The 21,191-nt window shown below is 36.9% G+C and overlaps 1 protein-coding gene across 4 annotated transcripts in view; it reads left to right on the top strand.

Moving 5' to 3' along the window:
- Nucleotides 1–21,191, top strand: part of ATP9B (ATPase phospholipid transporting 9B (putative)) — a 459,610-nt gene that overhangs the window by 113,860 nt on the left and 324,559 nt on the right. For all 4 annotated transcript variants that reach the window (XM_043972858.1, XM_043972842.1, XM_043972850.1 and 1 more), the window contains exon 6: nt 11,259–11,317. In XM_043972858.1, coding sequence (XP_043828793.1) covers nt 11,259–11,317 — 59 coding nt within the window. The remainder of the gene's footprint in view (nt 1–11,258; nt 11,318–21,191) is intronic.

Raw genomic sequence — 21,191 nt, 5'->3', positions numbered from 1 at the left:
TGTTATGATATCCTACAAGGTTCTTTCTGACACTAAGATTTTGTGATTCTGCATTTTATCTACTATTTTACCACTAGATCTTTCCTCTCTGTGTCATCAGACATATAAATTAAATGTTTATTTACTAAATTAGGTAGCACAGGGTGTAGAGTCCTGGGTTTGAAGGCAAGAAGACCTGAATCCAAACCAGTCTGAGACTCCTACTGGTTATGTGATGCTGGACAAGTCACTTAACTACTGTTTGCCTCAGTTTACTTATCTGTAAACGGAAGATCATAATAGCACCCACCTTCCATGGTTGTTGTGAGAAGCAAAACAGGTAATATTTGTGAAGTATGTAGCACAGTGCCTAGTGCATAATAGGAATTTAATTTTATAAATCCTTCCTTTCCCTTTCTCTTTCCCTCCCCTTCTTGCTGGGCATTGTACTTATGTCATGTAGAGGATATGCACAACAGACATGAGGTAATCTTATCATCAGTTCTTGTTCTAGACTATTTACTCCCCCTTCCAGTCTCTTTCCCTTTATATTTGGTTGCAGCATAGATAGGTTTTTACAGAACAAATGTTTTCTCATAAAGTTTTGGAATTGATCAAATAATTAAACATTTACTGTATGTAGTACACAATATACAGAATTCTGTTATGGCAGGGCCACTATCATGGAGCTTGTGATCTAGGGGGGGAATGACAAATTTACACATTGTGTATTTTGTTGTAAAATGCTATCAGATGTTTTAAGTGCAAACCAGATTGCTATATTGTAAAATAACGTCTAGAACTGGGTGATATTTATATGGCTGCTTTATTCTACTGTAGTATTCTATTAATTTTTATTAATATTTTAGCATAATATACTTATGCATATATATGCATATATTGCTACTTAAACCTTTGTTTTGGCTTACTTATGAGTTATAACTTTGGGTCATTTTGTAATCTGTCGAGATAATCTTTCATATTTTAAAAATAATATATTTACATTGTACTTGATGGAATTTTTGGACAGGATTATGAAATTAAGGAATTTATGAATTACTAAAGATGTGTTTTTCCTACTTAGTAGATCATTCCTTCTCAGTTTTCTTTGAGATGGGAGATACATTATGGTCAGAGACACTAAGTTTGGGTGATACCCAAATGTCTGTTCTGTGTGACATTTCCCCTTTTATAATAACAAACACATTTACGTAGCACTTTAAGGTTTGCAAAGCACTTTATATATAGTATCTCATTTGGTCCTCACATCAGCCCTTCAAGGTAAGTATTATGGGTATCACTTCTTATGCAGGTGACTACCATATCTCTATAAATAGTTCTGATCAACATCCTAAACACTATTCATTTGACCTCTAGTTTGCCTATTGGACATGGTCACCTGGATGTCCTGCCAGGGCATCAAGCTCAACATGTTCAAAAGTGAATTCATAATTTTCTTTCTTAGACTTGCCTCTTCCCCAAAGCTACCTGTATCTTTTATTGGTGCTACTGAACTCCAAGTCACATTTTAAACCTGGGTATCAGTAGTTTACTACAATAACAATGTCATTTCTGTTTCTGCTTTCATTGCTCTTTACCATGTGCTAGTCACTATTCTTCACGTTTCAGATTCATGGATTTTCTTGCATGAGAATATGTTCACCTTAGAGATGTATGATTCCAAACAACTTTCTTCCACCCCTAAGAACCTCTGTGTGTCTTCTCCAATCCTCTATTTCCTTCCTGGGAATAATTTTTGACTCGTCTTTCCCTTCTCCCACCTCAGTGTTCAGGCTATCAGCAAGGCCTTTTGAAACTGCTTCTTGTATCATTCTAATTTGTCCTCTCCTTCTCATTCTTAATACTTCCCCTCTAGTTCAGGCATTTATCACTTCTTCCCTAGAATAGTGTAGTAGGTTCCTAATTGGTCTTCCTGCTTCTAGTTTGTTTCTTTTCCTTCTTCATAGAAGGAAGCTGGAACTGTTTTGAGCTGCTGGGTTGGGAAAGTATGTGCTGCCTTTGCTTCTTTTGTCTTTGTTCTTCCCTAATTTGGGGCAACCATTTATGAAGATCTTCTGAACTTTAGGAGATGGTAAGAGCATCAGAAGTCCCATTAGCAGGTAGCAGGCGCTCAGGACAGGAGACAACAGCAGAACGATATGGAAAGCCAGTGTCTCAGCTGACTTTAGGGAGTATAACTGTGGAAGATCTAGCAGAGAACTATGCCTTGGGGGATTTGGGGCTGACTCCAGGAAGAGCATAAAGGACTTCTGGGCTGGGCCCCAGAAGGAGGACATTATGAAGAAAGTGGTTTGTAAACTATGCTTATGCTTACATGACTTAATGATCATGATGATAATAGCTTCTGTCTGGTTCAGTTGCATTTGGAAGAGAGTTTTTCACAGATATGTGATTTTATTGTCTACGGAACTGACAATGAGGCCATTTTGCTCACCAACTCCCTGGCCATTTTCCACCACCAGGGTACTACATCACCCTCCAAACTGCGCCACCAGAGGCCATACCTGGGAGGACTTAAGCCACTTTGTTCTTTACTCCTTAGACAAGGCTTTTACCCCAGTCATTTTCTAGCCTGTGCTTACTGACCCCCTGAACTTCTCCTGGGAAACCTAAAATCAATACACACACACACACACAATTCTAGCCTTCTTTGGGGGGAGGGAAAAAAGACAAAGTATAAAGTATATAGCAGAGAACAAAAGAAAACCAACAAAACCAAAGAAAAGCTGGGCAGCTTTGGAAACAGCACAGCATTTACTAGGTAGGTTTTGTTGAAATGGAAATTTATCATTTTATATTGAATCTTCTTTTAAGTTCTGTGTACACGGCAATGTTTATTTCCTCTTTTCTCATTTTGTATTTGTCTAAAATACATTTTAAAATTTACCAAAAAAATAAAAAGATGATATAAAATCTTTTTTACTCTATAGACTGGCTTCTGGCCTCATTATTCAACTGAAGCTTCTTTCTTCCAGGTTACTGATGATCTCTTAATTGCCAAATCCATTGGCCTTTTCTCAATCTTTATCCCTCTTGATCTCTTAGCAGCTTTTGATACTGCACCTTTGAGCACCCCTGGTTCTCTAAATTCAGTGACACTGCTCTATCATAGTTCAACTACCCATCTCACTGTTCTTTTTCATTTTGCCCACTAACCATGGGTGTCCCATAAGGCTCTGTACTGGGCTTTCTGCTCTTCCCCCTCTATAGTATTTCACTTGGTGATTTCATCAGCTCCTACGCGTTTAATTATTTCTATGCTGATAATTATTAAATCTCTTTGTCAAGCCCTAGTCTCTCTCCTGACCTACACTCTCCTATTTCCAGTTGCATATTAGTCATCTCAAATTAGATGTCATCTTAAACCCAACAAGTCTAAAACTGAAGTCATTATCTTTTGCCCTAATATTCTTCCCTTTTAAACTTCCCAATTTTTTTTGGAAAACACCACTGGAGAAGACTTATGAGAATCCCTTGGACAGCAAGAAGATCAAATCAGTCAATACTTAAAGAAACTAATTCAGGCTATTCACTGGAAGGGCAGATACTGAAGCTGAAGCTTATATACTTTAGCCACATAATGAGAAGACGACTCCTTGGAAAAGACCCAGTGTTGGGAAAGATTGAAGGCAAAAGGAAAAGGGAATGGCAGAGGATAAAATGGAGTTTCATGGAAACAATGAACATGAACTTGGACAGACTTCAAGAGATTGTGGAGGATAGAAGGGCCTGGCATGCTGTGGTCCCTGAGGTGATGAAGAGTTGGACACTACTGAACAATTGAACAACAACAAAAAGGTCATACCATATGATTATAGGCTAAAGCAAGGATCACAAATGACTACTTGAGGGCCAAATCCTGCCTCTTCTTGCTTTTTTGTACTGTAACCTAAGAATGGTTTTTACATTTTTAAATAATAAAATAAGGCTTTACTTAAAAATATTAAAAAAATGTTCTTAGCGGTATACAAAAGCAAACCTTAACTGCTGTTTGCTGACTCTAGGGCTAAGTGAACTTAGAAGGTTTAGCTGAGGGAAGGGAAGACTTATGTAAATGTAATACCTCTTCCATGCTCACTTGCTCAAGTCACTGCCACTGGCAGGTTAGGTCACCAGAACGGTGACTATGACTACTCCCAGGATTCTGAGGGTAACCCTGTGGGTAGCCATCTTTCTAAATACTAATTCATGAGCCCTCACCAATGTGTTTTCCCTTAATCAGCTAGTAGAGTCTATTTTTTTTTATCAAAGACATTTACTCAGATGGCATAGCCAAGTCAGTATTTGGAGAACATTTTCCCTAAAGAGTGACCCATTCTCCCACAAATATACCTAGTGTACAGGAGTGGGTAAGAATAAGCACAAACTTAAAGTACATTGGTCGTGAGTCACATACATAGGGGACATGTATAGCCAGGCACCTTACAATTCTGAAACTACAGGCTATTGATGATTTTTTCTGTCCTCTATTGAAATTTACTATGAGTTGACTTGTTTGTCTGGGCTGGCTCTTTTTACGTGACAATTTCTCCAGTGGATCAGTGGATTAACTGTGTTTTCTTCTTCTAGAATGAGGTGAACTCAGCTAGATGAACCAATCTGCTGTTGGGCTTGATCATACAGGTCATTTGGTGTTTGGTGGCTTGTTTGACTCTTTGTCATGCTCTGATGACTTTGCACTGGACCAGGCAGATTGAGCATGACATCTTTGCTAAACGGGTCAATCTGTTGTTCTTTCTCCACTCGTTTTTTGATACGTAGTGACTTTTTTTTTTCCTATTGGCTGGCCTGAGGTACAGAGTGGAGTAAAGCTTTCTCTTTGACTGTAGTATCGCCAGCTTCTTTAAGCCGAGCCAACTATCGTTAGTGTGGGACTACACTTGACATTTGATGGAGTTAAACACTTCCTTCTTAGAGACGGATGAACTATCCTGCTAGAAAACCCTGTGGAGATCTCATTTTTTCATTTAATACCTTCTGAATTTCCCCATAATTTTTCAGTAGACCAGTTCTGATGTTTGTGAGTGTTCCGGCCCAGAAGAGTACATGCAGTTCTTTTTTTTTTTTTTTTTTTTTTTTTTTTTTTTTTAGTGAGGCAATTGGGGTTAAGTGACTTGCCCAGGGTCACACAGCTAGTTAAGTGTTAAGTGTCTGAGGCCGGATTTGAACTCAGGTACTCCTGACTCCAGGGCCGGTGCTCTATCCACTGCGCCACCTAGCTGCCCCACATGCAGTTCTTGATACTAAATCTCCAAAAACTTTGCACTCCCTTTCTGTCCTGCTGTTGCCAACTATGTTAGCTCATTTCCCCCCAGGTTAGCCACAAACTGTTCACACGTGTAGAAGAGCTCTAATTTGTTGGTTTTGCCTTGGGGCCAACATTTTTGTTGAATGTTAATGTTTAGTTTGGAGAGGATAAGTCTATGATCAGTCCAGTACCTTGTGTTACGTATTGCCTTTGTCACTTTCACATTCTGTCTCTTCTTCTTACAGTAACATAGTCTTGTAGGGGCCCAAATTCCAATAATTTTTACCACAGTCTATTAAATGTCAGTGTTTACTGTGAGGGTACATCCTTGAAGCTTTATTGTGTTAGGTAAATGGAAGACATTGTTGGTTATGAGAAAGTCATGAGATGCACAAGTTTTCAGTAGTAAGTGACTTGCTGTTGCTATTTCCTACTCCATTCCTCCCAAGGACTCCCTACCATGTCTGCTAGTCTGTGTCTACTCTGGCATGAAGGTTACCCAGAATTACAAGCTTGTCTTCTTTGGCACATTGATGATGGTTTCTAGGTCATCATAAAATTTCACTTTTATCTCATCAGGGTTGTCATATTGGGAGCATACACAGTGGTGATGGTGACATGTCATGGGCATGTCATTAACTTTTGGAAATGTAAGCTTGTTGACTAGATTAGATTTGATTGTAAAACCTTTGCAAGTTTTTGGCATTCCTCATCACAGCCACCATTCTAGAAAAATGTGTATCCAGCTCTGACTTCAGTCAGCTGGCCTTCATTTGCCAGCTTTGTTTCACTCAGGCATGCTATTTGGATGGGATACCTGGTGAGTTCTCTCACAAGAGCTCTAGGTCTTTCAGGACTACTGTATTTTGTGTTGTCCATAAGCATGCACACATTCCATGTACCAATGATGATTGGAATCATCTTTGCAAATGCTTTTGTATATTTTTTGTGTTTTGACTGCTGAGTGAGATCCCTGCCTGCTGGGGCAAGCAGGCCAGGTTTACATGAAGTAGACAATTTTAAGTACACCTTTTCCTAGCCCTTTCCTCATGTCAAGAGATAAACATGTGCTTTCCACTGGTTATTCCACTGTCTAATAATCTGCCCTCATCTTTTTTATCTTTATAAAAATCTTCACTTGACTCTTCTATTTCCTTAAGCTATTGCCCTATGTCTTTGAAAGGTACAATCTTTCATACAAAAATGTCTACAGTGGCCCAAACTTCCTACTCACTTCTTTGTGGAAATAGTCATGCCAATAAGCACTTAATTAAAACACTGCTATGTTCCAGGCACTGTGATAAGTACTGGGGATACCAAGAGGGGCAAAAGGGAATCCTTGCCCTTGTGGGGACCAATTTTTAATTGGGGAGTGCTAGCTAAGCGGCTCGCCGCAATATTGGGGCAAGGAAGGAAACCGGCAGCCTCCCTCAAAACAGAACAAGATTTATTTTAACAAGAATGAACTTAAAAAAACCCACACAAACAGGATCAGTAGGATCAAGGAAAAGGAAAAAGAAATGGAGAAAGGGAAATTATAATACCTGAAAAATACCACCGCCCAGGAATCAGCTGAAAATATGCAGCAGAACGCCTGTCGCTTTCCAGCTTCCACCTAGAATGCCCAATTCTCCTCCCCAAACCTAGAAACACCCCACACAGTCCCAGCCAATGGGATGGCTGCTCTGACAGTCACATGACTGCCCTCACTAGGATTCCAATCATTATAATTTTGCCAGGCCCATGTAGGCATTGGCGAGTGGTGATGACATGAGGTGCCAGAGCCTTGGCAATGGCTACAACCAGTGGGTGGAGCACTTCCTGGCCTGCGGAGCCCCAGGCCAGTGTGCGCTGAGGCATAAAAACCTCAAATAACAATTAATTCTTTACACCCTCAAGGAGCTCACAATCTAATGAAGACAAGCAAACAAATGCAAACAAACAAAATATATACGTGAAATAATTGAGAAGGAAGGCACTAGAATTAAGAGGGGTTGGGAAAGATCTTTTGTAGACAAGGGACTTAAATTAGGAGTTAAATACAATATATGTGGTTATATACATATGTGATAGTATGTATTTACATTGTTCCATCTCTTAGAAGAAACTAGAGAAGTACTTTTTCTCAACTCTTCTGTGGAGCCAACCTTGTGTATCAGGATCAGTTTTTGTATTTTGATCTTCCCTTTGACATTGTTGTAGTACTGTTTATTATTTTCCTGGTTCTTTTTATTTTATTCTGAGTCAGTTGATATGTGTTTCCATGCTTCTCTGAATTGTTAATACTCATCTTTCTTGTGGTTCAGTAATAGTCCATTACATTCAAGCATCATAGCATGTTAACCACTCTATTTTATAGATATCTTCTTTGTTCCCAGTTCTTTGCTAACATTAAAAAAAAAAAAAAGATGTTGCTAAGAAAATTTTGGTCTATATGGGCCTTTTTTTTTGTCCTTGATATCCTTGGGATATATACAATAGTAGTGGGATCTCTGGATCAAAAGGACCCATTTTCAGCATGCATTCCAGAATGATTGGACTAATTTGCAACTCCACCAACAGTATATTACCAACCTCACCAACATTGTTTCCAATTCTTGTCATTTTTACCAATTTGCTGAGTGTCAATGAAACCCCAGATTTGCATTTCTCTTATCATTTGTGATTTGGAGTGATTGTTCTTATGGGTAATAGTTTATAATTTTTCTAAAAATTGTTCATATCATTTGAGCACTTGTTCACTGTGGAATGACTCTTGGTCTTATTTACTTCTGTTAGTTTACTATCCCTTTTTGGATATCAGACCCTTATGAAATAGGTTGAGAAAGAATTAAGACTAAGAAAAGACAAAATTTAACAATATAGAAACCCTTGGTAACTTTGCAGAAAATAGTTTTATTTTAGAGGTGAACACAGAAGTTATATTACAAAGGATAGAGGAGTAAATGATAGGAAAGAACTGGAGGATGGCAGTCTAGACATATTTCAGGCCTCTGTCCTGGGCCCCATTCTCTCTCTTTGTATTTTTGGTCATCTCACAAGCTCCTGTGGCTTCAAGCATTATATTTATGGCCTGTCAAGCTTTAATCTCATATACGAGTTTTAATCCTGAATTATCAATTCTCAGGTGGTTAGTCATAGTCATGTCATTAAACTCCTTAAATCCAAAAGGGGAAAGGAATAAGTATTTATTAAATGCATTCCCACTGCCAGACATTCTACCAAACTGTTTACAAGCTTTATCTGATTTGATTTTCACAACAACCCTGGGAGACAGGTGCTATTATTTCCTCATTTTACAGGTGAGGAACTTGAGGCCAACAGTTTAAATGACTTGCCCTGCGTCAAATAGTAGAAAGTGTCTTAGGTTGAATTTGAACTTAGTTCTTCCTGACTCTAGGCCTGTCTCTCTGTCCACTGTGCCTCCCAGATCTTCTCTTTCTCTCCAAAACCACCTCTTTCCCTGACGTGCTTATTACTTATGGAAGATTATCATCCTTCTAATCACTTAAGTTCACCAGCTTAGAAGGATCCTCAACTTCTAGGTCTAACAGATGTCTCTCATATCTCATTAGTTGCCAAGTCTTATTCATTCTGATTTCATAATGCCTCTTAAACAGTCCCATTCTTTTTACTTATATGGCTAGCACCATGCATGATTCAGGGTCCTATTACATCTTAACCTTGACTATTGTAGCAGCTTTCCAAGTGGTCTTCATGCCTCTATTATTCTCTCTTCAGTTGTTCTCCACAGACCTGCTAAAGGATATTCCCAAAGCATGGTTCTAACCATGTCATATCCCTTTTCAAAAAACTTCAGTGTTCCCTGTTATTTATAAGATAAAATACAAAATCAGCTGACATTTAAAGCCTTTACACTCTGTCTCCAACTTATCTTTCCAGACTGATTTCATAGTACTGTTCCATACAAATTCTGTGTTACAGCCTAAATGGACTCCTTTGTTTTTCCCTGTGAACCACAGTCCTTATCCCACTTTTTTTCCTCGTACATGGTAAAGTGCAGCTGAACAATGCCTGGCATGCTCTTCCTCTTTGCTCCTTCTTTTTGGATTATCTAGATCCCTTCAGGGCTCAAATTAAGTGCATTTCCTACAGGAGACCCTTTCTTCCAAAGTTGTTAGTTTCCCTCTTCCTCAAACTATGAATTTTTTTTATTTACTTTGTAAATATTGTTTTGATTTATCTGTGTATATCCCCTAGGAAAATGTAAACTTCTTAAGGGGCAGTTGCTAATTCTACATTGAGAGCTGTAATATTTTTATTACAAAAACAAAACATTTTTTTTTGTTTTTCATCACTTAGATTTTCCTCTGTATTCCTTCCTCTTTGCTTTCTTAGTGAGCTGTCCCTTTTAATATAGTGCTTTTTGTATAGCTCAGTGCCTTGCACAAAATAAGTTCTTAATAAATGTGGAATTAAACTGGATATGAAGTCAGAGGATCTGGGTTTAAATCTACATTCTGCTGTTTACCACCTGTTATCTTGGACACCTCTCTGGGCCTTAGTTTCTTTGTCTGCAAAATGAAGGAATTATATGGTATCTAATGGTCCCTTCCAGCTCAAAACCTTCCTATCAGAAGAAAGAAGTAGCAAATAAATAGGATAAACATTTCAGTATTCAAAACAGCTTTGCTTTCTTTTCCAACTACTTTGGTGCTTTTAAGTGAAACTATCTGTTTGAGGTCTTTAATATCTTTGACTATTGTTTTTCTGTAATTGGTATTTGGCCATTCATATGACATGTATTACAGGTAAATTCATATTTGTATTTTTTAACTATCATTTTTCTTAGTCTAACAATCATTTTCCAAATAGCCCATGACCATTCACATAACATATATTTCACTGGTAAGTATAACTTAGTTAACTGGAATTTTTTTAGTAATTAAGACCTCTGTCATTCTAGCCTATCCTATAAAGCTTAAGAGGTACAATTGTTTAAATCTACACAAAAGTGGTAAAGATTGTTGGAGGGCTGGAGTGGTTTAAGTAAGGTGAGCTTAGTCTGGAAAGATATTTGTGGAAGAATAGAATTTGAAGGGAAGTAGTTTATTTTGAATTTTTCAAATTCTGTACCTAAACTCTAAATGAAATGAGCATTTTTCTATACATAATAAAATAAAAAAAATAATATTGTATTTGCAACTCCAAATCTGTTGTATATAGATTGCTTTTTAAAAAAAGTCTTAAGTTCGACATGTGGCTTTCAAAGGTGACCTGCTTTTCTTTGATTCTGAAGTGATATGGTTTAGAGGGAAGCAGAAAGTAGAAAGGAATCAATATTTGTTAGATGTAAGGCAGGACTAAAATAATAATATTCAGTTTGTTTTTGTTCCCTTTTACTATACAATTTCTTTTGCACATTATCTAGTTATTCCAGGAAATTTGTCTTTAGTTTAAAGGTGAAGCTTACACCTCATTAAAATTTTCCCTATGTAAATTATAACTTTAAAGACCTATGGTGGACTAATCTGTAGATAATTTTTCACAGACACTCCCTTCTTGGACCCTCTCATGATTATCAGTTATGATGCTAATCAATACCACTTGAAATATTGATTTTAGGGGTATTTATATTCTTACACTAATAATTGACTTAACATCAACTACTTCATATTGTCCATTGAGCAGTCATTTTATTATTTTTTTTATCATTGGTTTGTCAGTGATTTAGAAGAATGACAATTGAGCTGATAGCTATAATAGAACTCAATTTTTTGATAAGCATCAGGAATTTACTACTGTTTTTATTATATTTGTTGTGATACCTAGTTACTTCTGTGTGATAATTGGTTTATTCAAATAAGCAACTGTCAGTGACTATGATTTTCTGAAATGAATTTATTTTGGAAATATATCTAAGGAGACATTTCTGAAGTGATTTAACATTTAAAAAAAAATTCCCCAATAAGTATTTCGCAATTAAAATTTGAACTCTGTGGTATACTGATGTTTGCCTAAGTTGATTATACTTCTTCTTTTTTTTAAGGTAAAGTGCAAGTTAAGAGTTCAGACATACAAGTTGGAGACCTCATCATAGTGGAAAAGGTTGATGAATTTTTAATATATTATAGATGATAAACATATCTCTTTACAATATGGACTGTTTGCAAATTTTATTTTTTACATTGAATCTGTTTGTAATATTAATTTTAATTAATTAAATACTTGATATACCCTTATATATAATGTAAAAAAAATTAGTTTTTTGTTGTCTGTGTTAAGTGGGTTTTAAATTATGTAGTTTGAACTATGGTCTAATTTGATCCAAAAATCTGTTAATTTTCCATTATTAGACTCATCAAATCCATTTAAATTTAGAGTAGTTAGATTCTGCATGTTGCAGAGAGCACTTATGGGTTGCTTTTCCTGATATTTCTATCTTAGCACCCAAAAACTTTATCTTTACAAAGAAACATGGCCTTGTTAATATACTAAACTTGTCAGAAGGTATTCATTTTTACAGTGTCATTGCTTTGAGAGAGCAAGGAAGGAAAAGGATGAGCAAGAAAGATAGAATGTTAATTTCAACATAGAAATTGAAAACAAAAAGGTATTGGTCACTGCAAGGAGGAAAGAAAGCAGATTCTAAGGAGTAGAGAAATTCAAAGATTTGTTGCTACATACAACAAAGATTTTATGTAGGTAATCTGTTTGCATTTATAAGCATATAATGAAAAAAGCTCAAATTGTTGGCACATTATCTTGACACAAGAGTAATCCTCAAATATAAAACTTGGCCATTTCAGTTTGTAGGGGAATGCATACAGGGAAAAGAGCTCTGGCCCGAATTACAGAAGATTGAAATCATAGATCAGGAGATTAAGATTCTAATTTCACATATGTTAATAAGCTGTGACCTTGGGGAAATTACTTAATCCTAATTTGTATCCCTGTTTTCACATTTTTCAGTTGAAGATATCATCTATGCTTTGCTTACCTCACAAATATATTATGAGAATAAGTGATAAACTGAATTGTATTATGTTATAGTGGATTTATGCTAGTCTCAGAATCAGGAACACCTGGGTTTAAGACCCACTTCTGACACAGTTATTGTGTGACCCTGGGCAACTCAGATAAGGCCTCACTGACTCAGGCAATTCTTTAGCTACAGAAGAGGTATTGATGCTCTCTCTGCCCTTGTAGGGGAAGCGCTTAATGAAATGATAGATTTAGTTTAAAAAAAGAGCGAATCAGGGAGTGATTAATTCTGGAGCCTTACCCTGCCAAATATGACTATATCCCTCATTTTTTGGTTGCAAAATTTAGAATAGTGAAATAAATAATATATATATAATATATACGTATCTTTGCACATTGAAATCCCCTAACACGAGAGTAGCAGTTGAGTCAGGCACTTAATGTATTAAGAAAGGAGTAAGACTGCCTCTTCTAGATGATATCTTTTAAAATATTTGAATGTAACTATTAGTACCTGGAGGGCAATAATGTAAGAAGGTTGGAAAGCTAGGATTGGGCCCGATTGTAAGAGATTTTAAATGACAGATTACCTTATATTTTTGTTTAGAGCACCATCATCCTTTCAATCATGCTGGATTGGAACCTTAATGTTATCCTTAACACCTCACTTTTACTCACTTGTCAAATCTTGTCATTTCCATCTCCATAATAGCTCCCATGCATCCCCTTCTCATTCTCACAGCTTCTGCAGTGTCAGTTCTTATAAGTTCTCATTGAAATGATTTCAGTAGCCTCCTACCTGCTTTCTTTGCTTCATTCTTTCCTTTGATCTATCTTCTACGCAGCTGCCAAAGTGATTTTCAAAAGTACATATCTGACCATGTCATCTACATGTTCAGAAAGTTTTGGTGACTACCTATTACTTCTTTGAGGCTTGCTTTTATTTATTTATTTGTTTGTTTGTTTATTCATTCATTCATTCATTCATTTATTTATTTATCTATATCTATCTATCTATTGATTGATTGATTGCAGGGCAATGAGGGTTAAGGTCACGCAACTAGTAAGTGTCAAGTATCTGAGGCTGGATTTGAACTCAGGTCCTCCTGAATCCAAGGCTGGTGCCTTATCCACTGTGCCACCTAGCTGCCCCCTGCTTCATATTACTTCTAAGGTTAAACATGAACTCTGCTGTTGGGCATTTGTCTTTCTAGCTTTATTATTCAGTTACTCCCTTTGTAGCACTCTACAGTCCAGCTTTACTGGTCTTCTTGTTGATTCTAGTAGATAACCCTCCATATTCTGCTTCTTCTGTGCCTTTGCCCTGGCTGGCCTCCCTTCCTGATATGTTTTCCCTCCTCACTTCCATCTCTTGGAATTCCTAGTTTGCTTCAAGACTGCTCATGTAATACCTTTTTGATCAAGCTGCTAATGCCTTCCCTTCCTTCTTCTCCAAGATTACCTTATGCCTCCTTTGTATGTGTTTTTTATGTATCTGTATACACACACTCAGTATATACACACACATACACATACACGTCTCCTCTATTAATATGAAATCTCTGAAGATAGGGATAGTTATACTTTTGCATTTGTATCCTCTGTCCAGCTACTGGAACACAATAGGTAGGTACTTAGTAAATTCTTTTGAATGCTTAATAGAGATCCATTGGAGTTCAGTTTATTTATAGGGGTAACATGGTCAGACCTGCATTTTCAGAAAATCTCTGGCAGATCAATGGAGAATGGGTTGAAGTGAGGAAAAACTAGAAGCATAGAGACCAATTAGGAGGCTGTTGAAATGGCTCAGGCAAGAGGTGATGAAGGACAGAATTAGGGTGGTGACTGTGGATGTCTAATGTATGTTCCTTTTTGTTCGTATATTCCTTTTATATGCTTTTCCTACATAAATGTGTTTTTTTTAAATGCTTTTTTTGTAACCCACCTATACTCACCATGTTTGTTTCCAGTACAGTTTGGATGATCCTCAACTTTAATTCTTTAGAAACTAGTTTCCCATAAGTCACAGTCATGCAGTATAACTAGAAGAATATTGATGTTAAAAAGAAGGGCTTTTGGGGGGCAGCTAGATGTCACAGTGGATAGAGCACCGGCCCTGGAGTCAGGAGGACCTGAGTTCAAATCCGGCCTCAGACACTTAACACTTACTGGCTGTGTGACCATGGGCAAGTCACTTAACCCCCATTGCCCTGAAAAAAAAAAAAAAAGATAAAAAGAAGGGCCTTTGTTTCAGGGGGCAGGTTAGGGTAATTAAAAGAACCATGGCAATTTCCCCAAAGCAGTCCATTCTGCTCTCCTCTTTCTTTTCAACTCTGGACCTAACTTACTGTTTATTTTGTAGTCTTGGGACAAGATCTAAGTCTATAGATGGATGGATAGGTAGATAGATAGATCGATGTCTATAGATGGATATCAATCTCTGTGTGATAGGCAGTATTCTGTAGCATATATAAGAGAGCCCAGAGAAGGCAAACCAGTCCAGTATCTTTTCCAAGAATGGACAGAATGGTTCACAGGGTCATGAAGAGTTGGGCATAACTGAACAAGAATAATAAGACAGTCAGCCTCAGAGCCAAATAAACTTGCTTTCAAGTCCCCTTTCAGATATATACTTGCTGTGTAATCCTAGGTAAGTCATTTAACTTGTCAGTATTCTAGGCCAGGGCTTCATAAACTTTTTCCACTCATGACCCCTTTTTTCCTGAGAAATTTTTATGTGACCCTGAACATATAAGTATATAAAGCAGGTATATATAACCTTTTACTGTTGCCAAATTTTTTGCAACCCCACATTTAATTATGCAACCACTTATAGGGTTGTGACCCACAGTTTAAGAAGCTAGGTTATAGGCAATTCTAAAGTTGTAGAGAATGTACTTACTTGCATTAGTAGAGGGAGTTTTCTCCTCTGGATGTTCCTTATGCTACTGAAATTACAGCTCCAGTTCCCATATTTATATCATTATCTATGTCTATACATTGACCAAAAGAAAATGACCTAGTGTTTGTCTTATCTTTTGACCCAAGAAATTTGATTTTAGTAACTGGTCTACCCTCAAAGCAAAGTAGTCATCTCTCTCTAGTCTTCACCCATCTCTCCCCAACTCCTCTACCTCGCTTCCATAACTCTTTTAAGGCCAATAAGCAAGATATTTCTGACTGTATTAAATGAAGAGGAAAGGAGTATATTGACATCCAGGAAATGGTAAGAAAAATCTAATGACAGGATTAAAACTGGGTCCTAAGAATGATAAGAGAACCATCTCCTATCCTAGCTCTATTCAAGGAGAACTAAAAGAACTCTTTCATGCATGTATCTGTCTGGCTGTGTGTTTCTTTGAAATAAAGTTCTCCTCACCTGACTTAAATGTGTAGCTAATATTTCTTTGTCACAACACATGTACACCTACGTCATATAACTACACATCATAAGCTGACTGTACCACTGGCATTTTTTATGCACTTGTTGGTGTTTTTTTCCCCTAGCAATGATAAGTTGAATATTATCATCAAATAAGAACTTCTGGATGGCTTTACCATCTGTAGAGAACCTTTTTTTCCCTTGGACTTTACTCTTGATCTCTTCAATAACAGCAGTGAACACATTTGTCACATATGCTGGTTTATACTCTCAATATAGGACACTTTGCATTCCTGAATCAAATACTTTTAAAAATAGTCAACAAACAACTATATTGGGATCATTTATACGCTTCATCTTTCAGTCACTTGTGTTATGATAAAATGTCATTTTCAGAGAATCTTGTCTGTTTCCTACTAATAGGGTTTTCTTACAAAAAATTTACAATGATTAAATTAATCTCGGGATGGGAGGAAATGAGGGCCAAAATGAGGGTGGTAGCATTGGAAATCCATCCCAGGTAACTTGCAAATGTTACGTCTTAAGTTTTAGCTAAGGTATATTAGATTTATGTCAGTGATGCCAGATAAATTGGAAAAAGTTTTAGGTAATATTTGTACGCAGGTTATCTGTTTAACATGAATTTTTATTTTAAGCAAGGTGCTAAAGCATTCACCCCCTTCACTTTTACCAGCCCTGAAGATTTCAGTACGTGGAAAACAATCAGGGTTTCTTAGATCATTGCTGTTTAAAGCAATGTGACTTTAAACTGTACTGATGACAAACTATTTGTTGTTGTTCAGCTTTTCAGTCATTTCAGTCACGTCCAACTCTTTGTCACCTCCATTTGCATTTTCTTGGCAAAGATATTGCAGTGGTTTGCTATTCCCATCTCCAACTTATTTTACAAATGAGGAAACTGAAGCAAACAGGTTTAAGGTAGCTGCCTAGGTCACACAGCTAATAAGTGTCAGAGGCCAGATTTGAACTCAGGAAGATGAGTCTTCTTGACTCCAGACTTGGCCACTCTGTCCACTGTACCACCTAGCTGCTACAACCTCGGATAAACTATTTTGGTATCTGATTCTTAGTGTTTTAACAAACATATTTCAAACATTCTCTTTACATGTAGGAAGGATGTGAAGATGACTTTAATACGGTTTTTAGTTTCAAAGATTGTAGTGACTTACTCTAGATGTATATGAGAAAGATGATTAGGCATATACACACACATACATACATACATACACACATGTTGTATAATTCAAAGAAGAGTATGACAATACCTAAGTGGTATGAATTGGCCATGAATCATCTTGAGATGACGTAGAGATCACTTCAGAATAGGGGAAGGGACTAGAGAAGGCTATGTGGAGGTGATTTTCATGTTGTTTCTTGATAAATGAATAGAATGTCGACTGTCCTAAGATTGCATGGTGGGGACTGTATTGAAGGGTGAGTCAAGTCAGGAAATTATGATGCCTCTTGGGAAACAACATATATTCTAGGGTACCTAATGAGAATACAGGGTATCTATGAGGAATGGCATTAGAAACAGAAGACTTTGGTTTAAATACTGTTTAATTGCATTGTGACATTGAACAGGTTACTTTTCTTCTCTTTCTCAGCTTTTAAATCTATAAAATAGTACGTATTTTTATTTCTTTCAACTTTATAAAGTCTTTGTCAGAAAAGTGCTTTATAGCCTAAAAATTTTATATAAGTTCAGATTGCTATTAAGGGAAGGAAAGGGAATAAACATTTACAGCATATAGTAGCTAGTATGTGCCAGGAATTGTGCTAAGTGCCTTTTTACAAATATCATCTCACATAACTCTCCCAACAACCATATAAGGCATGTGATATTATTCCCATTTTATGGTTGAGGAAGGGAGGCAAATAAAGGTTAAATGACTTATTGATGGTCACACAGTAAGTGTCTAGCTTACCACCAGTTGCTGGAGAGGCAGGTTATATTCAGATTATGGAGGGTTTTTTTATATAAAACTAAGGGATTCAGACTTAACATGCTAAGATAAGAAATAAGAAGCTTTTAAGAGAGTGACATGATCTGACATTTATATTACCAACTGTGTTGTGAAGGATGGATTGGGGTGGTGATCTTGCAAGGGATTGGAGATTAAAAAAAACCAGAAAATTATTGCAACAAAGTGGGAGACAGTGAAGGCCAAAATGAGAGTGGTGGCACTGGAAATGGACAAGATTGAACAGAGAAAAGAAATATTACTGAGATATGATCAACTGAATAAAAACATGTTGGAAGTAACAGATGACACCTGGTTGGGTTTTTGTTTTTGTTTTTGTTTTTTTAAATCCCAAGTTTCCTCAAACTATACTTAGATGGTATATTCCCTAGGCCTTTACCATCCTTATTGTTGTCTTCTGGGTGTCCTCCGGATAGTGTTCTTTTTAAAGTGTGCTTGTCCTCAACTGAATACAACATTCCAAATGTAATCTGATTAGCAAAGAGTACAGTGGTACTGCCACTTCTCTCTTTTTGGACACTATACATCTCTTAATGTGGCTTAAGGGTAACATTAGATATCTTGTTTGCTGTTTTCTATCTTCTTTATCCTTAGCATGATGAAGCATATTGAGTCCTGAAGTATTAGAAGTCTAAATATTTTTCTTCCGCTGTCATCATTGGTAAATAATCATCATCATCATCATAATCATAATAATTTCCTCTAGAAACCCTGGCCATTCTGTTCTATTTTTATCTCTCTGGTCATTATGCTCAATCTAGTATTAATTGTAAAGGCTCCCAAGGTGATTTGACTTGGTTGACTGACATTAAGTTTTCTTATGGCTCCTTTTCACTGTTTTGTGAGATTATATGCTCATTAATGTCTTGCAAATGAGGTTTACTTGTTATTAATGGCTGTCATTTCTCTCCATTTGACATGAATGTTAGCTCATTACTGCCTCAGTTTGCTCCTTTGGACTCTTAATCTTTTTGCTGTGATGACTTTTATATTGGTTAAAATTCTCCTACATATGATGATAATAAAGGTCAGTGTTTTTGCTTTTGTCCATTTTCCTTTTTCCATAGTTAACAACTTTTAAAAATAAATTTGTTTAAAGCTATTTTAATTGCAGGTAGTGTCTTCTTACCTTTAACTTTTCTTTTAGTGTGGTGTTGATTCTGATTTGTGTCTTACTATGCAAACATTAGCTGACTCAAATTAAATTTAGTGAATGGGTTTACAGACACATTTATCTAGGTTCTTTTTTTATTTCACATTCCATGCTCATTTTTCTTATAGTAATATACTCTTGTTTATATATTTAAATGCCAACAATTATGAATGGAAGATAAAATTCCTATAATAAAATTAAATTTAGCTCTATGTATCATCTTCTCTTTGATGCCTTACTTTTTCTCCCTTTTCCTTTTTCACCCTGAAAGTTGTTAGTGTTCTATCCCTCCTGAAATTAGCGTGTGTTTATCTTTATATGTATTATGTCTACCCATTAGAATAAGTAAATAAATGAAAAAAATGTTTATTAAAAAACTTATATTATGTGTCATGCACTGTGTTAAGCACTATATATGAAAAGAAAAAAGTGAGATAGTCTCTTACTTAAAGAAGTTTATGTCCTAATAAAAAGGGCTACCACATAGAGGAGGAGCAGTTAGGTGGCACAGTGGATAGAGCACTGGCCCTGAAGTTGGGATGACCTGAGTTCAAATCTCACTTCAAACACTTACTAGCTGTGTGAGCCAGGGCTTAACCCCAGTTGCCTTAAATATCCAGAACCATCTCCAGTTGTCCTGATGTATATCTTGCCACTGGGCCCTGATGGCTCTGGAGGAGAGAGTGAGGTTGGTGCCCTTGCACAGCCCTCCCTCAATTAAATCCAATTCAGTGCAAATCATGACATCCCCCAGATGTCATGTGCTTCTTTGAGAATGAAGGACAAACAACCACCACATATAGGGTAGTAGTGACCATGGAAGGGAGTTTTTACTAGTAGAATTATAGTGGTGGTGTATGTAAAGATATCAGGAAGTTGATTAGGTTGAGACTCCAGCTAGTCATATTGGCATTTATCCTCTAATGATTTTGGAATTTGAGCTGAGCAAATTAACTTTTCCCAGTGACTTGACTGAGAATAAGAAATGTTTCAGCTTTGCTTTTTGATTCTCAGTCCCCTTTAGAAAAATGTTGCTTGTGCTAAGCTTTGAAGGAAACTAGATATTTGGAGACGCTGAGTAAGGAGGGAATCTCAGGGAAGGTGAGCAACTGAACAAAGTCAGAGAGGCAGGAGGCAAATCGTTATGTAGAGGGAACAGCAAGTTGGCCAGTTCTGCTGGATTGTAGTGTGTGAAGGTGAATAATGTCTAGTGAATATGTAAAGATAGGCTGGAGACAAATTAGGAAGGGTTTTAAAACCAAAGTAGTTTGGATTTGATCCTACAAACAATAGAGAGCCAACTGAAGCTATCTATTTAAGCAGGGCAGTGGCATGGCTGAACCTGTGCTTTCAGAATGGAATATCACTTCCCTTTACTGTGTGGAAGATGGATTGGAAAGAATAGAGACTATAGGGCGGGGAGATCAATTAGTATACTCCTGCAATCATTTAGGCCAGTGATCTCCTATGGAAGGGGCTGTGACATGACCCTAAGTGCTGTGTAATTAGCTATTTGGATGGTGTGTAGATGGGTTACATACTACTCTTCCTGAGGATACTTAATCACGGAGTTTATTTCCAACATAACTACATCTGTCCTTCAGCCATTACCAGCCCAATACTTCCCAACTCCAACCTCTTTTGCAGCTGTTCAAGCCCCTAATTTCCCTCTTTTCTGCACTGGGTACCCACAGCAGCAGCTGCTATTGGGAAAACTCCCCTGGCAAAATACCTACCCTCTGACTTTAGTGTCATAAAGGGCAGTGATTGGTGAGTAATATTTCTCTTTTGCTTTTCTTTTTGGATGGGCCAGAATGAATCACACAAGATGAGCACTGTGGATGAATGGGATATGATTTGATTTGCAGATCTAATTAATTATTTTCTACCCCTTCAACCTACTCCTTTTCTGGACTTCCCTATTCCTGCCCAGGGAACCACCATCTTTTCAGTCACTCAGCTTCACAAGTTCATTATCATCTTAGACTCATCTTGTTCATTCATGCTCATATCCAGAAAGCTGCCAAATCATGTGGGTTTTAGCTTTATAGCATCTTTTGTATTTGTCCTTGTGTCTCCACTCATATAATCACCATCCTAGGACTAGGATCTCATCATTTCTTGCCTGGACTATTGCTGTGACTTCCTAATTGGCCTTATTTAGGCTTCAAGTCTCTCTCCACTTCAACTCTTTTATCATCTATACAGCTGCCAAAGTAACTTTTTTCAAAGGCATAAGTCTGACCATATCACTACCTTCCTTACCTCTAACCCCAGTGGCTCACTATTGATTCTTGAACAAAATACTCCTTTAAATGTCTGTCATTTAAAACCTTTTGCAATCTGATTGTAACCTATATTTCCAGCCTTATTTATTACTGAGTGCTACTTCTCATACACATAAGTATCTTTAAAAATTTACATGCTTGATTAGCTACATTAATAAAAATTAACTGA

The sequence above is a fragment of the Dromiciops gliroides genome, chromosome 1, assembly GCF_019393635.1.
Source record: "Dromiciops gliroides isolate mDroGli1 chromosome 1, mDroGli1.pri, whole genome shotgun sequence".
NCBI classification, from domain to species: Eukaryota; Metazoa; Chordata; class Mammalia; order Microbiotheria; family Microbiotheriidae; genus Dromiciops; species Dromiciops gliroides.
The sequence above is the reverse complement of the archived record's forward strand: the minus strand, read 5'-3'. Positions and strand labels throughout refer to the sequence as shown.